This window comes from Narcine bancroftii, chromosome 2 (assembly GCF_036971445.1).
Source record: "Narcine bancroftii isolate sNarBan1 chromosome 2, sNarBan1.hap1, whole genome shotgun sequence".
Classification (NCBI taxonomy): domain Eukaryota; kingdom Metazoa; phylum Chordata; class Chondrichthyes; order Torpediniformes; family Narcinidae; genus Narcine; species Narcine bancroftii.
In genome coordinates, this window is record NC_091470.1 from 242,780,494 (window position 1) to 242,802,814 (window position 22,321).

General features: G+C 41.6%; 2 protein-coding genes across 4 annotated transcripts in view; one reads left to right on the forward strand and one right to left on the reverse strand.

Annotated features, from left to right (window-relative positions):
- Nucleotides 1-12,610: 12,610 nt before the first annotated feature.
- Nucleotides 12,611-22,049, forward strand: c2h7orf25 (chromosome 2 C7orf25 homolog). Of its 3 annotated transcripts, none has more exons than XM_069920639.1 (2): nucleotides 12,611-12,685; nucleotides 20,535-22,049. In XM_069920639.1, exon 2 carries the CDS (start codon nucleotides 20,542-20,544, stop codon nucleotides 21,793-21,795), a length of 1,254 nt encoding a protein of 417 aa, XP_069776740.1. In that variant the 5' UTR covers nucleotides 12,611-12,685; nucleotides 20,535-20,541; the 3' UTR covers nucleotides 21,796-22,049. The 3 variants fall into 3 exon arrangements, with proteins under 3 accessions (XP_069776740.1, XP_069776739.1, XP_069776741.1); XM_069920638.1 differs by lacking the exon at nucleotides 12,611-12,685 and adding an exon at nucleotides 12,871-13,023; XM_069920640.1 differs by lacking the exon at nucleotides 12,611-12,685 and adding an exon at nucleotides 13,223-13,292.
- amph (amphiphysin) overlaps nucleotides 13,538-22,321 on the reverse strand; it is a 202,642-nt gene continuing 193,858 nt past the window's right edge. Inside the window, exons 25-26 of the transcript XR_011352088.1 lie at nucleotides 18,856-19,114; nucleotides 13,538-13,883 (exon numbers count right to left, since the gene is read on the reverse strand). The gene's annotated coding sequence lies outside the window, so the exon portion shown is untranslated. The remainder of the gene's footprint in view (nucleotides 13,884-18,855; nucleotides 19,115-22,321) is intronic.

The window sequence follows — 22,321 nt, forward strand, 5'->3', positions numbered from 1 at the left end:
CCCATACCTGTATCTTCTCTATTTCTCATACTTCTGTACTTACCTCACCTCCCTGCGGCTGAACAGGACAAAAGTCCCTCTAATCTTTCATTTTTAATCCCACCAGCCTCCAAAATATTGTTCTGCCACCATCAGTGCCATCCCACTACCAGCCAACATCTTCCCCTCTTCAACCCTATCCACTTTTTCCAGGGATGTCTCGGAGTTTTAAAAAAATTACAGATGCTGTGATTGGAGTTTATACAAAATTGCTGGAGAAACAAAAGTCTTTTTGAGACTCCCCAAGTTTGCTCTTCCCTCCAGCCACCTTTGATACTTCTCATTGCAACTGTGAAGTGCAAAACTTGTCTCTGCATCCCCTTCAACTCCATCCTGGGCCTCAAACAGATGTCTCAGGTGAGACAAAGTTTGACATGCACATTGTCCAACCTAATTTACTATATTTGGCATACCCTGTGTGACTTCCTCTACATTGGTGAGATGAAACACAAGATTGAGTGACTGTTTCATCAAATCCTTGTGCATTGATTGTGAGTCTAAATTTCAGCTTCCTGCAGCCAACCATTTCAATGATGATGCGACTGCTCCTGGCCTCCTTCATTGTCAGGGTGAGGCTAAATATGAACTTGACAACAGCTTATATTCCACCTGGATAGCCTTAAACCTAATGATGGCAATCTTGATTTTTATAATTTTAGTAGCCCCCAGCTGATTTCCTGTTTCCATCTCTATCTACTTGTAGACTTTTTTTTCTCTAACCTCTCTCTTTCTCTTCCTCCTCCTCCCCTCCCCTTCTCTTTCTCTTCCTCCCCCTCCCCTCCACCCACCCCTCCCCAACCATTCCTAATGTTATTTTTCTCTCTATTGTTCTCTTCATCTCTTATAACTGTACTTTCTGTCTTGCTACCTCTGGGCCTTTTCTCCACTTTCTTACATCTTTTTTATCCTTAAGTCTTGATAAAGGGTTTTTGACTCTTAACATCCACTTACAATTTCTACTCATGAATGCTCTCACCTGTTGATTTCCTCCAGCAGCCTCTGCAGCTTTTGTGGGTTTTTTTCTGCAGTTTCCTTTATTGCTTTGACATGAAGCACACACCCTTTGTTATCCATAGCATGAGTTACATACCGTCCAAACTCCTGTTATCTAATTACTAAATAGTCCTCTAATGAGAGCATAGCATGCCAGCTGTTTCTCTTTCTTTGGTTTTGGTAGACGGGTTTCTGAGAATAATCAAAGCAGGGAAGCAACTAATATTTCAAGTTAAGGTTTAAGATCTCCCGTTGAGCAGCATTTAGGGCCTTTCAAACTGTCATGTATAATGGGATTAACTGGGCAATTCGCATGATTAGTGATCCAGTTACATGGTGATTTGAAAGGGTCCAACCTGGTCCCCAACCTCAGAGGTGGTCAGGGAACCCAGTAAAATCCGGGTGTCGTGGTCTGTCGGATTGAAAAGGGAAATGGCTGACCTGGTTACTCTGGTGATGTCAGCGCTTGAGTGCTGGCGTCACAGGCAAACCCCTGGCTGTGGTGCTATTGCTGAAATTATGGGGGAGGCAAGAAGTTGCTGCCTCAGGGAGAGAGAGAATGGAGGGCAGTGATGTCCCGCTGCTGCAAACTCAACTCCAGTTCGTGGCGATGGCTCAATGCAGGAGTGCGGGAGCAATCAGAGTAAGGAAGACTGCCATTGCTCCTGCACTCCCACATTGAGCTGTTGCCACAAATCGGAGCAGCATTAACAACAGCAGCATATCACGGCCCTAACTCACCCCCGATCGCGGCAGTGACCTCTCTCCCCCGATCATGGCAGTGGCACCCCAGCCATGGGTTTCCTTGTGATACAAACAATATCATTACTAGAGTAACCAGGTCACCCATTTTACACTTCAAATTGCTGGAGCAGGATGACTGGGTAAGTTTTACTGGGTTTCCTGACCATGTCTGAGGTATGTCAGGGATCCGGTTGGACCCTTTCAAATTGCAATGTAACTGGGTCACTAATCATGCAAATTGCCCAGTTAACCCCATTTTACATGGCAGTTTGAAAGGGCCTAGTGTTTGACTGGCTCTTGATAGCAGTTCTTGTATTTAGCATGCCTGGGATTTTGCTATTTAAAGGAAAATGTGTGGTCACTGAAGATAACGATTTCTGCATCAGGATGGGGCTGCTAGTATCCTGCACGTTCTGTTGTATATAAGCTACTTTTAAGCCTTTGATGTCTGAACACTTTGTAAGTGTCAAGAATACAGAAAACAGTTTCTAATTTAAGTATTCAAAATTCTGAATAACATTGGAGTCAGAGTCATACAGCATGGAACAGATCCTTCAGCCCAATTTGTCCATACCATACAAGTTAGCATTTTGGGTTAGTCCTATTTGCCTGAATTTCAAGTTCAAGATAATTTTCATCTGATTGCATAAGTACAACCTGATGAAACCAAGTTCTCTGGTCCTCGGTGCAAAACAATCAGACATAACACATGTACAAACAAACAATACACAGGACAAATATATATTTATAAGAATAAATGAACGCTGTTCAGTAAATAGTTCAGTAAACCGTTCAGATGGTTAATGTGAGCAGTTCCTTTGGTCATTCAGCATTCTCATTGCATACAGGTAGAAGTGGTTTCTCAGCCTGATCCATATCTATCTTAACCATTCCTATCCATATATCTGTCCAAATGTCTTTGAACAAAATAATTTACCCACTTTTATATCTTTCGCAGCTTATTCCAGATACAGAGATGTTGCCCCACAGATACCTCAAATCACTCTCATCTTAAACCTATGCATTCAATTTAAAATAGTCTCCAGTTGGAAAAAAGACTGTGAGCACTCATTTTAACCGTGTCCCTCTTAATTTCATAAACCACTTATAAAGTCACCCTCAGCCTCCTGTGCTCCAGGGAATAAAGTCTCAGTTTGACTAACCTCTCTCTACAACTTGATCCTGGAAATATCCCAGTAATTATCCTCACAACCCTTACAACTTATTGCTATCCTTCCGACAGCTGGATGACCTGAACTGCACATAGTACTCCAAGAGACTTCTTCCTTCACCCATTCTAACCTCACCCCCTCAGAATGCACAGCACTCCACTGTTTGCACCAACTCCAACCTTGCCATCAAACCTGCAAAGGAGGTACTGTAATGGTCTGGAGAACTGAACTCTACCTTGCAGAAGCCTGACACCAACTCTCAAATGCCTCCTTGTACCTATCCTGGATCATGACTCCACCAACAAACACCAGGTCACTGTCTCTCATACTGTCACACATCTCTGAATCAAGAGAGTTCCCCTCCACAGACTCCAAACTGATGGTGTCCCAACCCCACACTTTCCACTTTTAGCTCTTACGCAAGATCCCCAAACAGGACTGTCCTGGCAAGTCCATTGTTTTCACCTGCTCTTGCCCCACTGAAATTACTTGCTCTATTAAATTCTGTACACTCCCCTCAGTCCTGATAAAAGTTTTGGCTTGACTATATTGACTTCCTTTTCTCACACTGATGCTGCTTGAACTCCAAATTCCAGCATCTGGTTCTGAATGCAATTGGCCAGCTCATCTTTTATATTTTTTACATACAACTTACTTTTTTTCCCCATTTGGAATTGTCTCACCTATGTTCCAGTGTGGCCGTTCACACAGGAAAGGCCAAAACTCCAAATATCCAAATATCACTGCAAGTTTAGTCTGAGTACCTGAAGTACGGTATTTACGTAGGCTGGATGTGGGACATCACTGAGTCAATGTTGACTGTGACACATAACCTACGTACAATACGCAGCATCACTGCGTTGATGTTTTATTCAATGAATATAAATTTCCCGCCTTCTAATTCTCTCTATCCATTCTTTAGGACAATGTTCAGCCATTTACTACTTTTTGCAATTTTCTGCATTCATATAAAAACATGCAGGAAACGACCACCTTTGTCAACCCTGCATAGCGGATAGCACCGACTATTCTTAAAATTTATTCTCTTTTTAAACATTTGCCTGATTTTCTTCCCTGACTGTTTGGGCATGCATTGAATCTTGCTGAATGACTAATGTTGGAGATAAGCGTCTGTTTCATGTAATGGGGACTAACACCTGGGATTTAACCAGCTCCCCTCTCCAACATCAGGGCTGCTCGGCCCGCCAAACCGTTCAGAAAATGCCCCGGTCATCTACAGTTACATATCTGATTCTGGAAAAGAAAAAAAAACTTTCAATTTCTAAGGGATAACATGCGAGATCCATGTTTATAGGGAGATTGGACAGGTACTCGAAATACATGGAAATAAATGTCTCATCATAATAAATATAAATGTTATATAGAGAATTTAGGTTAAAAAGACTTAAGTTAAAATGTGATGATTAATCATAAACAGGGAAGCCAGAACGGACAGGGAGTTTACTAGCAGTCAAGGACAAAAGGATCTGCTGAATATGATTTTTTAAACCTATCTTTTCATGGTCATAGTGTGAGACATGCAGGAGACAAAGGATTGATAAGAAGGGTGAGAAACAGAATTTAGTGTATGTAGAGTTCACAGCGTACGTAACGAACGTGATAATTAAAAATGCAGTTATACTTAGAATGCTTTTGTAATACTAACCAATTAAAACAGTATTAATAAGAAGGGGAAGGGCAAACAATAAGGGTATAAAAATCAATGCACTGTATGTATCGGGGCTTAACTGGTGAGAAACCAGTTGAGTCCAACTCTGCAGACTTGTAAATAAAGCTTGTCGTGTCATCAGTTTTAAAGAGACTCATGTGTGAGAAGTTTTATTTCTGACAAATGGGGGCTCGTCCGGGATCTACACTCCGGCCGTGAGGGGAGGCGAGAAGAGGGACATCGGAGGCGGTGCACCCCGCTGAGTTCAGCGGCTCCTAGTCCCTTGCTCGTCGCTTCGGGCGGCTTGAGCGAGTGGTATCCGGACAAGGTGACACGACAAGACGGAGAGGAGAAGGGTGACGGTTGAATCCCCGGGAAGACACCGGTAAGTGACGACTTACGATTGTGGTGTGGGGATTGGGTAACAGGTGTAACGGGATACACCTGTTTGGATAAAAACCTATCGTAATAGATTAGGTATAGATCTTTTGTCGTAGCGTGAGGACCCTGTCGCGGGACTCTAGGATAGACCCCAGGGAAATCTCGGCGGTAACCGAAGGAGGGACAGCACCTCCGACGAAGTTCCGAGAAGAGAGGGGTCAACCCCAGGAAAACCTCAGCGGTAACCGAAGGAGGGACAGTACCTCCGACGAGGCGTCTGAGAAGAAGGGAGTAGGGTCCAGAACGAGAGGGTCCTCAGCAACGATAAACAGATCTAGGTGGGAAAATGGGAGGATCAAAATCTAAGGGCTCGTCTGAAAATTCAGGACAATTCCTGGGAGTACCCCTTGACAGCCCTTTGGGGAGAATGTTTGAAAATTGGGATAGTAAAAGATATCGGGACAAAAACAAGAAAAAGATGGTCCAATATTGTCTCCTTTGGTCAAAACAACCTATTAAAGGTTCCTCGGTCTGGTGGCCGAAATTTGGATCTGATGAGGATTGGGTTAGACAAGCATTAAACATATATGTAAATTCGAGACCAAAGGTGAATCAAGAAGAGTCAGCATATGCATTTTGTTGGGTTCCCTGGCCAGGATCCTTAACAGAATGTTTTAAATTGAGGGTAGCGGGAGAAAAGAAATGGGAACCTCTGGACAATCTTCCCCCTCCTTATATTGCCCCGGTGCCTACTGCGCCCGAGGAAAGCTTACTACCGGAGGGGAAAGGTGATGAATCTGATTGCCCCGAAGGGGGCCGGGAAAAAAAGGATGAATTAAGGGAGTCGGACCCTAAACTTCCACCGGTAAACCGACCCTGGACAAGATCCCAGACTGGTCCAGGACCATCAAAGTTTTCAATAAACCTAAATCCCCTGAGAGAAGTTCCTATGGGAGGACCGGGAGGGGGAACGGGATATGTGAATGTTCCCCTAACTAGTACAGAGGTGCGGGGATTTAAGAAAGAAATGAAAAAGTTATTGGAAGATCCTATAGGACTGGCTGAACAGCTCGACCAATTCCTGGGACCAAACACATATACGTGGGAAGAGATGCAGGCAATAATGGGAACATTATTCTCACCCCAGGAGAGGCAGATGATTCGACGGGCTGCCCTCCTCATGTGGGAATATGAACAACCTGGGGACCCTAGACCCCATGAACAAAAATATCCCTTAAATGAACCCAGGTGGGACAAACGAACACCCGAGGGATTGGCAAGTATGAGACAATATAGAGAGTGGACAATTAAAGGGATACGGGAGGCTGTGCCAAAGGGTCACAATTTTACCAAGGCATTTGGGAACCACCAGGGGAAAGACGAGTCCCCTACTGATTTTTTGGAGAGGATGAGAAAGAATGTCCAACAGTATGCTGGCGTGGACCCTAGTACACCAATGGGTGAACAGCTTATTCGAATTGAATTTGTTTCCAAATCATGGCAAGATATTAGAAAGAAACTAGAAAAGGAAGAGGACTGGAGCGAAAAACCCCTAAGTGACCTGTTAAAAAAAGGCACAAAAAGTATATGTGCAGAGAGAAGAAGAAGATCAAAAGAGGGCGACAAAGGTTATGGTACAGACTATCCGACAGATGAATGCTGAATCCAGAGGGGAAAGAAAACAAAACCTTCCTCTAAACAATCCAAGATATCCAAGAGAGGGAAGATCCCGGAGGTTCGTTAAGTGCTATTACTGCAATGAGGAAGGACACTTTAAGAGGGAATGCCCCCGATACAAGAGGGAATTGCGTGCCCTCGAACTTATGGAAGAAGATTAGGGGTGTCAGGGGTTCCAAATGTTAGGGACCAAATATAAGAGGGAACCCCTGGTAAAACTAAAAATTGGTCCCAAGGGAGAAGAGGTGGTGTTTATGGTGGACACAGGAGCGGAACGAAGTAGTGTAATAACTGTGCCAATCGGAACTGAGCCTGTAAAAAGTAATTTGACAATTTCTGGGATAGAAGGGGCTCCCAGAATGGTATCAATAATTCCCCAAGTAACAGTGAAACTGGAAGAAAGAGAAGGGGTACAAGACCTCTTGTTATTACCGTCGGCTGGATTTAACCTCCTAGGAAGGGACTTACAGGCTCTCCTAGGTTTGGGTGCTCTCCCTGTGGACCGAGAAGTGCGAGTCCACCTCTGCGCTTTAAAGGAAGAGGATGAACGGCAGATTGACGAGAGAGTCTGGTATAAGGAGGGAAATCGAGGAGGTCTGGACATCCCACCTTTACATGTCACATTAATACCAGGTCATCAGCCGGTAAGGAAACGTCAGTATCCTATTTCTTTGGAAGGGAGAAAAGGGCTACAGCCGGTAATTGAGACTTTAATACGAGACGGACTATTAGAAGAATGCATGTCACCTTATAACACCCCTATACTCCCAGTGAAAAAGTCAGATGGATCCTATCGCCTAGTTCAGGATCTAAGAAGTTTGAATGCTATTGTTCAGACCCGCCACCCAGTGGTGCCTAATCCCTATACTATTATGAGTCGGATTCCCCCAGACCATGAGTGGTTTAGTGTTATCGACTTGAAGGATGCCTTCTGGACGTGTCCATTAGAAGAGGAAAGTAGAGATATGTTTGCGTTTGAATGGGAAAATCCATGGACAGGTAGACGGAGACAGTTTCGGTGGACTGTATTGCCCCAAGGGTTCACTGAATCTCCAAACCTGTTTGGACAAATGCTAGAACAAATCCTGGTGGACTATCCACAATCTGATGATTCCCAACTAATGCAGTATGTGGACGATTTACTATTATCAGGACCCAAGGAACAAGAAATGAGGGGAGATACCATTAGACTCTTGAATTATCTGGGGAAAAAGGGTCTACGGGTGTCCAGGAACAAGTTACAGTTTGTTGAGAGAACTGTGATATATCTGGGACACCAGATAAGTAAAGGACAGAAACGGATTACCCCTGAACGGATTGCGGGAATCACTAGAATGCCTTTACCCCGTAATAAGAAGGAAATAAGACAATTCCTGGGACTCTTAGGTTACTGTAGGTTATGGATAGAGGACTACTCAGCTTTGGTGAAGTTTATGTATGAAAAACTGACAAATGAAAATGAATATCCATTGAAATGGACCCAGGAGGAGGAGGGATGGTTCGAGGACTTGAAGGTTCGCCTGACACGAGCCCAAGTACTCACTCTGCCCTCTTTAAAACAGCCCTTCCAGCTATTTGTCACTCATAACCAAGGAACAGCTGTGGGAGTTTTAACACAGGAAAAAGGCGGTCAGCGACACCCAGTGGCTTTCCTTTCCAAAATGATGGACCCAGTGTCTCGCGGATGGCCGACGTGTATCCAGGGAGTAGCGGCTGCTGCTCTGTTGGTAGAGGAAGCACGTAAACTTACTTTTGGAGGAAAGATGACTGTGTACACCTCCCATTCTGTGAGTGTTTTATTAACACAAACTGCCCATCGATGGCTGACTGATTCTCGCATATTAAAGTATGAAACCATTTTAATGGTTGGAGAAGATTTACAGTTTGCAAAGATTAATAGCTGCAACCCAGCTCAGTTTTTATACGGCAGTGAAACAGAGAGAGAGGTGGAGCACGACTGTGTCGAGTTGACAGATCTTCAGACCAAGACCCGAGAAGACCTTTGCGATACTCCGCTGGGAGAAGGATATGAATTCTATATTGACGGCTCCGCCAGATGTGTTGACGGAATGAGAAGAAATGGGTATGCTATAATAGAAGGAAATACTTGGAAAGTAGTAGAATCCACGAGACTACCCGGAAGCTGGTCAGCACAATCCTGTGAACTATATGCCTTGCAGAGAGCCCTCAGAATACTGGTAAAGAAAATTGGAACGATTTACACAGATTCCAAATACGCATACGGGGTAGTGCATACCTTTGGTAAGATCTGGAAGGAGCGTGGTCTAATTACATCAAGAGGAAAGGAATTGGCACACGAACAGATGATTACTCTTACTTTAGAAGCCTTGACATTACCCCAGGAAATAGCAGTGGTCTACATACCAAGCCATCAGAGGAGAGATAACCCGACAGCAATTGGAAACAGACTGGCTGATGAAGAAGCCAAAAGAGCAGCCATGCAACAAGAAGTCCGTTTGCTGACCTTAATCCCAATAAGGCAAGGCATAAAGAAAGCTCCCATTTTCACTGCTAAGGAAGAAAAGGACATGGATCAGCTGGGCGCAAGCCAGTTGCCTGATGGAACATGGAAGACACCAGATGGAAGAATGGTTCTAAATAAAGAAATAACTCGCAATATCTTAAAACACCTGCATCATCAGAGCCACTGGGGCACCCAAGCCTTATGTGACACAGTGCTTCGAGAATATGTGTGTAAGGGAATCTACAACTTGGCCCAACAGGAGGTGCAGAATTGTTACCTATGCACAAAAATTAATAAGAAGGTAATGAGGACAGGGACCATGGGAGGTCAACCATTAGCCATACGCCCTTTTCAACGTATCCAGATCGACTTCACAGAGTTACCTCAAGTCCAAAGATGGAAATATCTATTGGTGATAATAGATCACTTTACCCGATGGGTGGAAGCCTTCCCAACAATAAATACTACAGCCTCTACAGTAGCTCGCCTCCTCCTAGAGCAGATAATCCCCAGATATGGTATAATGGATTCTATAGACTCAGACAGGGGTCCACATTTTTCTTCAAAAATCCAGCAATTGATTTGTAATGCATTACAGGTCTCTTGGAAATTACATACCCCTTGGCATCCACAAAGCTCAGGGAAGGTTGAACGTATGAATGGAACACTAAAAATGCAATTGACAAAGTTAATGGTGGAAACTAAAATGCCTTGGATAAAGTGTCTACCCCTGGCTTTATTGAGAATTCGTACTGCCCCACGAAAAGATATAGGGCTGTCCCCTTATGAAATGATGTTTGGGCTTCCCTTCTGGAGTACAGTTGAGGGGTGTCCCACCTTGGGGGAAGGGGATATATTTGTTAGGAACTATTTACAGGCACTGTCACGCTCTCTTGCAGATTTACGAAAGAGAGGACTATTGGCACAAACACCGCCTCTAGACTTTTCTTTACACAAAGTGGAACCAGGAGACTGGATTCTCATCAAGACCTGGAAGACTGAAAAACTCCAGCCCCAGTGGGAAGGTCCATACCAAGTTCTCTTAACTACAGAAGCTGCAGCACGAACAAGAGAGAAGGGGTGGACACACGCATCCAGATTTAAGGGACCTGTAGAGGCGCCTCAGGACCCTGATACGAACTCAGATTGGACTTGTGTTCCTGGAGAAAAACCTCTTACCTTACGATTTCGCAAAAAGACTTAATTCACAATGTTATTGTTATGTTCTTTGATTTTTCTTAGTTTGCCTATGTCTTTATCAGGTGTGAAATGTAAGAAATGCAGAGACACAGTGGTCCTGTTTCAGGACCACATTTGGGGAAGAAAGGAAGGTAATTTCATTTCCCATACCTCAGTTCCTGAGAAATGCTGGGCAGAAAATACCACCCAACATCCATATACCCCTTGTGTGGAAAAAGAAGGAAATAATATGGGTCATTATATACAGATTCCTAATACCACTCCTTTCCCTCTTAACGGTTGGAAGGGTGACTCAAGCCCACCATGCCCTGATGGACTCTGGTTTTGCATACACCAGCGTACTGTTCCAATGAAAAGTTACACTCCACACTCGAAAATGCCTGTCCCTTTAAGACAGCCGGACTTAGTTCAAGTCCATCCAAATAACCATGTAAGTTTCGGTAATGCAGTTGGGGGAGATAACCTTTTTGTAGATCTGGCAACTAAAATTGCAGGAACTTTTAATGTAACCAATTGTTGGGTCTGCGGAGGTCCACGGATGTCAGAGCAATGGCCTTGGTGGGGCTGATAATATTCGTACATTGTCCCATGTACCGGTTCAAACCTGGCATCCTTTCCCACAATTAAATTGGATGGACAAATGGTTTGGAGGAACCTGGTGGCGTACCTTCTTGTGGGTCATCGGAGGTATTTTATTCCTCCTACTTATTTTGCCCTGTATTATTCCCTGTCTACGCAGCCTGGTGATTTCCATGGTCCGACAAGCTATGCAACCAGGGGGAATGGGAGACCCTGTAAGACTTTTATTTCAGCGTGAGATTAATGTATCATAAAACGTTTCTCTTCCCTAGGTTAAAATCCCCATTCATATCTATACATATATTCAACACATTTTAAAGAGAGAAAGGGGTGGATTGTTATATAGAGAATTTAGGTTAAAAAGACTTAAGTTAAAATGTGATGATTAATCATAAACAGGGAAGCCAGAACGGACAGGGAGTTTACTAGCAGTAAAGGACAAAAGGATCTGCTGAATATGTTTTTTTAAACCTATCTTTTCATGGTCATAGTGAGAGACATGCAGGAGACAAAGGATTGATAAGAAGGGTGAGAAACAGAATTTAGTGTATGTAGAGTTCACAGCGTACGTAACGAACGTGATAATTAAAAATGCAGTTATACTTAGAATGCTTTTGTAATACTAACCAATTAAAACAGTATTAATAAGAAGGGGAAGGGCAAACAATAAGGGTATAAAAATCAATGCACTGTATGTATCGGGGCTTAACTGGTGAGAAACCAGTTGAGTCCAACTCTGCAGACTTGTAAATAAAGCTTGTCGTGTCATCAGTTTTAAAGAGACTCATGTGTGAGAAGTTTTATTTCTGACAATAAATGTCCCCAATAATTGAAGCTTGGTATAATGGAAGATTTAAACCATGTTTTTTTTTAATTTTTGTAGCCTTTGCTTCTGCAAGGCTGAGAACCTGATTGTTTTTAAGAATCAGCAGACAAAAGCTAAATTCCACCGAGGGGCCAGAGATGCAGTTATCTGACTTAAAAGGACATCTGTGTTCCAAGAACATTTAACCTTCCTGCTTGTTTTGGTCACAGATTGTCAGAGACCTAACCTTGACGCAAAATAAACTATTGTACTCAGAGTGATAAGCTGAAAATTATGTTATTCGATAGAAGGTTTGGTATTCTAGCTTGCTCGCTTATCTTTCTTACTGTGCTGGGAATAGGTGCTTGGGTAAGCAGTTTTTGGGTAATATAAGCCATGGTCCCGCTGCTGAAGTGGGAGACTCTCCGAGAGGTGGCAACATCTCTCAGCAAGAAGAACTTCCAGAGTCCAGCCAATGTCCCGGTCGGGGGAGGTGGAGAAGCTGCTACCGGCGCCCCGACAACCTACTACAAGTGTGCGGTCGTTGCCTCGCCTCGGCAGTTGGGACCAGTCCAGGCGTTAATAAGTATAATTGGGAAGGGCTTGCATATTGTAGTTTGATATCAGCTTTAGAATTTGTAATAAAGATTTGTATAAACTGAAGTGCTCTCAGCGTGTGTGTCTATTTTCTTTCAGTAGCTCAAACACTGTGACCAATCTAAAACGAACAAAGTGAGAGGTAGAAGTTTACCCAGGACACTTGGTCTGGCCATTCACTGCAAAAGAACGTTCCCCAGCCGCCTTGGACCTCACCATGCCGCGAGATCCAGGAGGAGATGTTGAGAGGGTCGGTCTGGGCTTCTGCAACCCCCTGCTCATCTAAAATCCATTCACGGACACGCTGCTCCTTTCTAAGGAGCGGGGTATGAAAGGAACCATCGGTAATATATCTTTACCTCCTATGGACGCTGCGAGACCGGCTGAGTTCCTCCAGCATGTGTGTGTGTGTGTTACTACTATCTGCTTCCCTGGCCTTCTCCCACCGGCCAGTCTCTCCTCTGAGTTACGCCGCCTGGTCCTGCTCCTGGTCCACCTCCTCCCCGTGCGACAGACGGCCGGCACTACGCATGCTCGTCGCCCTCACCAACATGGCGCCCGGTTGCGGATGGGACGTGGCGGAATCCTGACCCTTTCACGGCATCAAGGCCGTACGGAGGATGAGGAATTCGCAGCCTTTTGAGCCTGTATTGTCAGATAACGGAGGAACCAAGGGAAAGAGGTGGGAAAGGGGATGGGGGGTGGCGTGGGGGGAAGAGGTTCGGTGGGGATCCGGGCCGTGCAGCAGTGGACGGAGGGAGGATGCATGGACGGCGGGGCCAGCTGGAGGGAGCAGGTTCTCAGGAACACTGAGGAGGTCATGGAGTTGGTGGGCGAGTTTTAAGGCATCGAAATACTTTCTAAACCTCTCTAACGACGTGTTTATGAAGTTGCATGAAGATTCAGTGAGATATTGATTGCTCAGAGGACCGCAGAAAGTCCGGAAACTGTGTAAGTGTTGTCTACCATGCAAGACTTTAATGAGCATGGGATGCACCAGTGATCTTAAAGTCACTGAAGAACTTTGGAAGTATTATCACCGTGGTGGCCAACTTACTTATGATGATCAAGAAGTTGACCAGGACCTGTGGCTTTAACGTTTCACTGAGCACTCCTTCATGCTAATATTTCAGATTTATTGTCAGAGTACATGCAGACGGGCAAGTAGAATGATCATTTATTGGTGTGCAAAAAACATGGACTCAATGCACCAATAACGAAATTAAACACATTGTGCAATACAGAGAAGGAAAAAAAATCAATAAAGTGCAACAGTTAATCCTTAAATAAGTCACTGCTCTAGTTTGTTGTTGAGTCTGATGGTGGAGGGGTAGCAGCTAGTGGTGCGAGTCTTGCGGCACCTAGATCTCTTTCCTGATTACAAAATCTCCACATACAAAATTGCATTTAGCTTTAGACCATTTTTGTTGTTCTTGTAATAATGAAAGATATTCTTTAATCCATCTTTTCAGAATAAATCTGCAATAAATTGCACTTGTTTCCATCTGCATCTTGTATAAATATCTTCTTTTTCTAATTGACCTGGAGACATTAAAGGTTTAGATTTAAGAAGTGGGACATGATTTGGTGTGTCTCAATGTCATTTAAATTGACAGATATTTTTGTTATAGGACGACTATTTAAAATAGCTTCGTTTTCGCACAAAACTGTCTGAAGATTGTCATCATTGAGTATTTGACTCTTCAAAATGGAATTAAGAATTTTTCTGAATCATCTAATTATTCTTTCCCACACATCTCCATGATGTGATTCTGTGGTGGGTTAAATATCCAATTAATTTCTTCCAGAAGTAACGAATCATGAATTTGATGTTGATTCTGAATTTATTTTTGTAACTCAAGTTGAGCTCCTATAAAATTAGATTCATTATCAGAATGTAATTCCCTTGCCTGATCACATCTGGCTATAAAACTACTACTTCTGGTGCCATATTGCCAAAGGATCATACATTAAACTTACAATCGAAATAATACCTTTTCTTCTTAAAGGCCATTCTTTCAAAACAATCTTGAATTTGAAAACATCAGATTGAACACACCATTACATTACCACCCCTAGAATTTTGTCGACAGGTAGAACATCATGATCTAAATTAAGATGTTTTATTTCCTTTGCTCTTTCTGCCTCAGGAATAACAGCCAACACATTTCGACTGTTGCTAATCCATCTCGTAAGGAAGAAACGTCCTTCATTACAGATAACTATTTATAAAGATCTATTGCTTCTTTTTCTGAAACCACTGAAGTAAGACAATCATCAACATAGAAATTATTTCTGATGATGTTTGTAGCTTGAGAACTAAATTGTTTCTCATTATCTTCAGCACATTTCCTGAGAGCCAAATTTGCATAACTTGGTGATGAAGTTGCTCCAAATAGATGAACTGTCATCCTGTATTCAGTCATATCTTTATTGTAATCTCCATTACAATAATAATATCATAACAATTGTAAAAAAATCACAATCTTCTGATGGTACTTTTACTTGATGAAATATCTCATCAATAGCTGCAGCAATTACAATAAGCTCTTTACAAAATCTTATCAGAACACTTATTAAAGTATTGGTTAAGTCTGGACCTTGTAGAAATTGAGAATTCAATGAAACCCCTTGAAATGATGCTCCACAATCAAATACTTTGTGGTTTCTCCTTTTATGATGTATAACTCCATGATGAGTTAAATACCATTTTTTACCATCTTTATGTTCAAAGATATCTTCTGATACCTTTTCTATGTTACCCATCGCTATCATGTCCAACATGACATTTGTATATTCCAAATGAAAGGAAGAACTTCTCTTGAATTTTCTCTTTAAATACAGCATGCACTGTTCTGCAATTATTTTATTAACTGGCATTCAAATTTTTCTTAAAGATAATGCTATACAGTAATGAGCATCAACATGTTTAACAGAATTTGAAACTAAATCCAGAAACTGTTTATCCTCCTTTGAAGGTTCTTGAATATATGAGACATTCAAGAAAATCAATTTTAAACTGTTGTTCCAACAGAACATTGAGTTTCACAACTGAAATTCTGTGGACATTCATGCTCAACTTCTCCTAATGGTCCGTTAATTGTCCCTCCAAGCAACATTCTCACAGTATGAAGTCCGTCATTTTGACTCTATTACTTCTAGATGTTCAAGAGCTTTTGGTACATCTAATCCAATTAACCTCTCAATCTTGGCATCAGTCTTAGGTAAGCAAATATCTTTTAGATGAGTCCACTGGCTGATATCCTAATATGGAATATTCTCCTTATTCACAGGCATATTCTTCTGAGTATATATGCTTGGAAGATCGCAAAATTCATTGCTATTCAATCCAGCAATCTGTAAACCTGAAACTATATTAGTTTTAATGTTCCTCCCATTGTTCATTTTCTTTAATAAGATACGTGATCTTTTTCCATGAAGATTAATTTTATTCATCGATTCAACAGTACAAAATCATGCAGTATTTCCTGGGTCAATAGTTCCGCACAGGAACTATTGAGAGGGCTTTGTCTCCGGGCCCAGTAAGATTGTTTGTCTGAACCGAAGCTGAACCATTCTTTCTGACTGTGTCTTTAGTCTTGGATTCAGATTGTTTGTCTTCCTTCTCAACTTAATTTGGTTGAGTATACAGTAACTTGGAATGTTTTAAACTGCATATATCACAACTGAGTCACTTATTACAAGTTTTGCTGATGTGTCCTTTACACAAGCAAACAAAACATATTCCATTGTTTAAAAAGATTAATTCCTTGTGATGCGACTTTTTCCCCAATCTTTCTAAAGCATGCTTATCTTTGCAATACAAACAGTTTTCCTGAACATTCTAAAATTCCTTCTCCTTTGTTCCCTTGTTCTTTCCTGTGCTTGTATCTGACACAGCAGTACTTCCTTTTGGTTTCTGTTGAGACAATGACTTAGACTTATTTACATCTTTAGGAACTATTGAAGTATCCTTAACATTTCTGAAACTGGTACAGTTTTAACATGCACATGGTATTCCAAAAATTCTACAACATCCTCAAAAGTGGTGTCCCTTCCGAGAAGAATCTTAAGCTCTGCAACTTTGATTCTCCATAAATCCTTCATCTTATAAGACAATTTGTTTATAATAATTAACAAATTAGCAATAAATTCAGCTCTTGCAAATATACACTAATTCCCATTGCGTTACAACATCCTCTCAGAAAGAGTGCATATGCTTTTATTGTTGACCAAGAAAGAATCTTGTCTATGTGGGCCCTTGCGATTTTATGTTCATTGTCAAAATAATGATGCAATTTGACTAACTCCGTCGGCTGTCATCCACTGTACTGTTCCAAGTAATAAAGACAATCTTTAGTGATTTTAGTATTACTTTCAATGATATGTTCAAAAGATTTCATGAATGCCAGATTTTGAAATGGATCTCCATTAAAAACTGGAATTTCCTTCTTGGGTAAACCATATAAACCTTGTTGCTGCGCTAGCATAGCAGAGATTTTGTTTTGTTTTGCTATAAGTGATATATTGTCTTGTCCACCATGACTTGCGACTGGTTGTCTTGAGGTGAATGGAGAAAATGGATCTTGAATTTGTGTCAACAGGTGTAGGACTTATCTTGTAAGTGATGGCAGTATGGGAACCCTTGGGTTGTAAATGATGGCATTGGTGGAGATCCTTGACTTGTAGCTGGTTCTCCAGCAACATGAAGAGACATCAGTGGTTGAATATGATCAACTCGCATGGTTGAACTTTTTGAATTACCCTCCTTTTGGAAAGATCCATGTATTGTGTTCCCTGGAGAGATTGAATGTTGCTAGCTCTTTACATAGAATTGGTCATTGTTATTTGAGCACTAGTAGCGACACCCATGGCTCCTTGCTCAAGTATATTTGTTTCTTGTGGCTGCGGTACCCATTGCTCTGCTGGAATGATAGGTACTGGCCCTTTAGTTATGTCACTTTGAATGACAAATTTTGCAGAAGCCTGAGCTAATGCTTTCACTTTGGCCATATTCATAGCACGTTGTTCCCCAAGGACTAGTCTTTTCCCTATTCAATAATCTATTTTGTTCTTCTCTAACCATTTGTAACCTTTTAAGTTGCTCTCCTTGCTCCAATTGCTGATTCTTCATTTCAGCTTCTTGCCTCAGTTGCTGATTCCTAATTTTAACCTCCATACCCTCCAAAACATATCTTTTCTGCAACCACTGTTGTTGGGCACAGTCAGTAGCCAAATCTGCTTGTGCCTTAGCATGCATAGCTTGAAGCACACAAAGCTGTACTTGCTCTAGATGCCTTTGAAGACTTTGCAGATCTTCCTGTGCTCTTAACCTTGGAAATAGTATCATCAGATTCACATCTGAACTTTCAGATACCACTGATTGAGTCTCTTTGCATTTCACTTGGTACAGCATCAATGGGACTTTGCAACATACATTTGTTACGGGTCCAGAGGATCCCAAAACTCAGCAGCAATAGAAATTCACCAAGACTTAAACAAAAGTTGCTTTTAATTATCTTTAAACATGAAAACAGGATCAAACTTTAACTTGTTACTATTAACTTAACCTCCTTCTAATTCTAAGTGCGCATTATGTAATGTGTGTGTAAGTTCATAAAAGTTCTTTAATTCACAGTCCAATCTCACTTCTCACTTCTCCAAGTTCACTGGTTGCAGGAAATTCTTAAACTGTGCACAGAATTTAACATTTATGAATTTCACCAGGCTTTGGTGCTTGAAAGGTAAATGGTTACTGCTCAGGAAGGTTCTTGTCGGTTTTCAGAGAGATTTGTTGCTCTATGAACACCCACAACTGATTCCTTTGGATCTGCCACTTTAGTGTCTTGCTGAAGAAACTTGCCCCATCAGGGTTTTTCATATGATAACCTCTTTCTTTCAGGTCACCACAGAGTTCCTTTCTGTTCCCCTTATTTCAAGTGAAACATTATGCAGCCAGCTATCTCTTCTTGTATGGACCACAAGGGCTTTGACCAGGCTGAACTAAGAACTTTCAACCTGTCTTCAAAATGGAGTGTTTCCACAAGCTTGCCAGCTTGTCATGTTCCAGTCCCAGCTGCTTCTGTAGAACTTTCTCTCTCTCTCTCTCTCTCTCTCTTTCTCTCTCTCTCTCTCTCTCACACAGAGAAAACAACATAAGCAACATGACCCTTGTAGAAAAGACAACTGCATTCAGACAGACTGTGGCTCTGGACCAAATCTTCTGAGTTTGTTCATCTGTTATTTGCAAAACAATAATCCATTACTCCACAGCATGTCCAATTAACACCCACTTGTGAAGTCCTTATAGACATCCTTTAAAGTTTTTGCAAAGGCACCCGGAGCCTGGACTGTCTGGCTTGAGCAGAGCTCTGGCATTTTAAATGAAATCTGCATTGAAGTGTTTGTATGTGTCGGACACCTTTAAAAAAAAACCTGCCACAATTTATCTCCTTTAAAACAATATAAAAATAATATAATCTGTCACACATTCATCTGTTACAGTGCCACTAACCTTTAAGCCAGTTAATGAGGCCTGCAGTGCCTTGACAGAGTCCTCTTCTTGCTTGGTAGTTGAAGCTGTTTCTTTCGCTGCTGGCTCCAACCTTCTGCCAAGCATTGTCGGTCTGCCTTGCTGGCTCAATTCACGATCAAGTAGTTCTTTGAGAAGAACTGTTTGCTCGAGGTCTTTAGCCTGACGAGACTTCTTATCCATCCTGGGTTCTTTACACTGCAACCTGGCTTCTGCCCTGGCTTCCCCTGATTCCTGGGAACTGTAAACAAATTTATATCTTACTTGGTCACTTTAAGAGAATTGCTGCTGGTTGAATTTGTCTCTGTGGTTCTGCACACAAACTTTCTTATCTCATGTTTACAATAACACCTTCTGGGTTTCCTGACAATTCTGCTACCAGAGCTCTGCCTTATCTTTTTCAAGGTCACAGGCTTCTGGCCAACCTTTTGGCTCAATTTCAAACTGTGCAATTCACAGGCAGGCTCTCACAGACTTCTGGAATATTCTATTATTACAGCGTGGATGTCTTTTAATCAAGTTGTTAATTCTTTTAGACAAATTTTATGAACTTTTCTTCCAAACAAAGTTCACAATTAAATTTTTCTTTGAATCAAAATATAGACGACACTTTCGTTATTTTAATATCCTAATTTCAAAGTATCATCTTCCAAAGCATGAGATGCGATATCCCAAATTTAGATCTCTTTGATCCAACAAATCAAACTTTATGGCTGTTACTTTATGTAGTTTTAATTCATTGATAAAATGGGAAACATTTTGCAAACTTCACATTATCTTTCATAATGATGAATAACAAAGCATTTACTGTATAATAGAGATATAAATTGTATATGAAGATGATATAAAAAGCTTTTTAAAGAGATGCACAATGGTATTTAAAGAGGTACAAAATTGAAAGAAAGATTTCTTGTGCTCACACTTCCTTCACATCTTGTAGAATAATGAGCAAGCCGTTAAAAACTGGGTGCATATTATGACATATTACGTCATAGTCACTATGATAATACGACAAACGATAGTTCTCTTAAAGAGACAGGCACAAAATTAACTAAGAATTAAAAAACACAAGGTTTTAACCTTTACAGTGTAGATCTTCTCGATGTTGTGGGTGGGGTGGGGGTTTGCCTGTGATGTTCTGGGCTATTTTTTTCAGGGCTTTGCGCTCAGCGGTATTGGTGTCCCCTGTGATGCAGCCAGTCAGCATGCTTTCCGTCACTCATCTGTAGAAATTTACTAGGGTTTCTGATGTTATACCAAACTGCAATCTTCTGATGAAGTAGAGGTGGGTGACGTGCTTTGTTATGATGCCATTAGTGCATTGAGTCAAGGAATCATCCTCTGGGATAGTGACTCCCAAGAACTTAAATTTGCTCACCCTCTTCATCTCTGATCCCCCAATGATCATTGAAATATACACCTGTTGCTTTTCCCTTCTTGAAGTCAACAATCAGCTCCTTGGTTTTGGTGTTGGAAAAGGACTGTTTAGTCATTTGAATAGTGACATTAAGTATTAATCTGTAAGGGACTGATATGTTAAGTTCTTAACTTACTTGTTTGCTATTGTGTTTCTGCTTGTTTCCCACCTGAGTAAGGTGATGATGTTTTCCTCCCCTAACCTGCAGTACCAATTTTGAACTAAAAGTGTTTTCTTTCTTTAGGGATGCTATGTCCTTCCAGAAGATTCTCTCGGAGAGGATCGCTGAAGCTTGGGAGCTGCTGGAAAGGGCAGAGGCACTATCTCATTCCCGTGTGGGTGGGGTACAAGGCGGTCCCAAGCTCTGCTGCAAGCTGAAGGCCGAGTTGAAGTTCTTGCAGAAAGTAGAAATGGGTAAAGTTTCTGTGAAGGAGTCACATCTTCAGAGCACAAACCTCACTCATCTGAAGGCAGTCATCGAATCGGCTGAAAGCCTGGAGGATGTGGTCAGCCTTTTGCATGTATTTAACTATCAGGAGCACTCTGGTGTAAAGCAGTCCCTGGTGGTGGATGTTGTCGCTAACGGCGGGCTTACCTGGGTCAAAGCTATTGGCCGGAAAGCTGAAGCACTGCATAGTATCTGGGTGGGGAGGGGCCAGTATGGTGACAAAAGTATTGTTGAGCAAGCAGAAGATTATTTGGAAGCAAGCAAACAGCAGCTGGTGCAGTATAGTAATCCACATATTATATTTGCATTTTATAATGGCATATCTAGCCCTATGGCTGAGAAACTGAAGGAAATGGGCCTGTCTGTACGAGGAGATATAGTTGCAGTGAATTCAATGATTGATTTCATGGAAGAAAATGATAACTCAAGTGATTCGGCTGAAGATCTGGAGGAGCCTTTGCAGGTGACAATAGTGGATCGCTCTACAATTGTTGCCAGTGTAGCTTTTCCTACTGAAGTTAAAGTGGATTTCTGCAATCGTGTCAATTTAGATATAACCACCTTGATCACTTTTGTTTCAGCAGTAAGTCATGGAGGCTGTTATTTCATTTTTAAGGAAAAAGTGCTGACTGAACAAGCTGCTCAGGAAAGGGAAGAGAGTGTCTTACCCAAACTACAAGCCTTCATGAAGGACAAAGAATTATTTGCCTGTGAGTCAGCAGTAAAAGATTTTCAAGCAATTTTGGAAACATTAGGAGGCCCTGGAGAAAAGGCTCGGGCACAGAAGTTGCTACAGGGAATCACCATTGTACCAGACCAGCCTTCTGGCCGAGCCATCAAACTGGAATCCAGTGCAAAAATTAACAGTCGCTCTATTACAATTTTTGGTACTGGAGATGCCCTAAAGGCAATCACAATGACAGCAAACAGTGGATTTGTTAGAGCTGCAGACAATCAAGGTGTGAAATTCAGTGTATTTATCCACCAGCCTAGAGCTTTGACAGAGAGCAAGGAATCAACAGCAACTCCTTTATGTGCTATTCATGAGAAGTCTTAAATGATTACTTAGTTATATAAAAAATCTCTTCTAATCAAATATTTACATTGTTATGGTTTAAAAGATTGTGGTGGGCATTGATGCAAAACTAGCTGCCTCTCGAACATTTCATCCCACTTTTCCTTTTCATTGAGACTAAACCCTGGAGAGTGTTTAAGAAGTGGTCGTTTAGATGTTGACAATTTAAATCGCCCATTGGATTTTTAAATTGCAAACCAAAACCAATTATCAATAAATGCATATTTAGATTGACAGCTGTATGTCATTTTGAGTAGTTATTGACCTTTTAGGTAGGTGTTGAATTTGCTTCCATTGCTATACTCACCCTATTGAAAAAATGAATAAGGATACAAATTAGAGCATCCTTCTGAGTGCAACTGACACATGTGGCTGATGCCTCTACAAGATCATTTATGAGGCAAGAAAAAGCAAATTGTATAAAATGCATTGTTAAAAATGTACAACGAGTTATCTCAAGTGATGCTTTAGTGCTGATTAATTAGATTAGAAAATGTTTTGAACATTT

What these genes read in the sequence shown, in the direction of transcription:
- c2h7orf25 (XM_069920638.1), top strand. Translation starts at nt 12,962, where the DNA reads ATGAGGAATTCGCAGCCTTTTGAGCCTGTATTGTCAGATAACGGAGGA. An exon ending in GGAGGAACCAAGGGAAAGAG is followed by an intron (nt 13,024 to 20,534) that starts GTGGGAAAGGGG and finishes TTCTTTCTTTAG; the next exon opens with GGATGCTATGTCCTTCCAGA.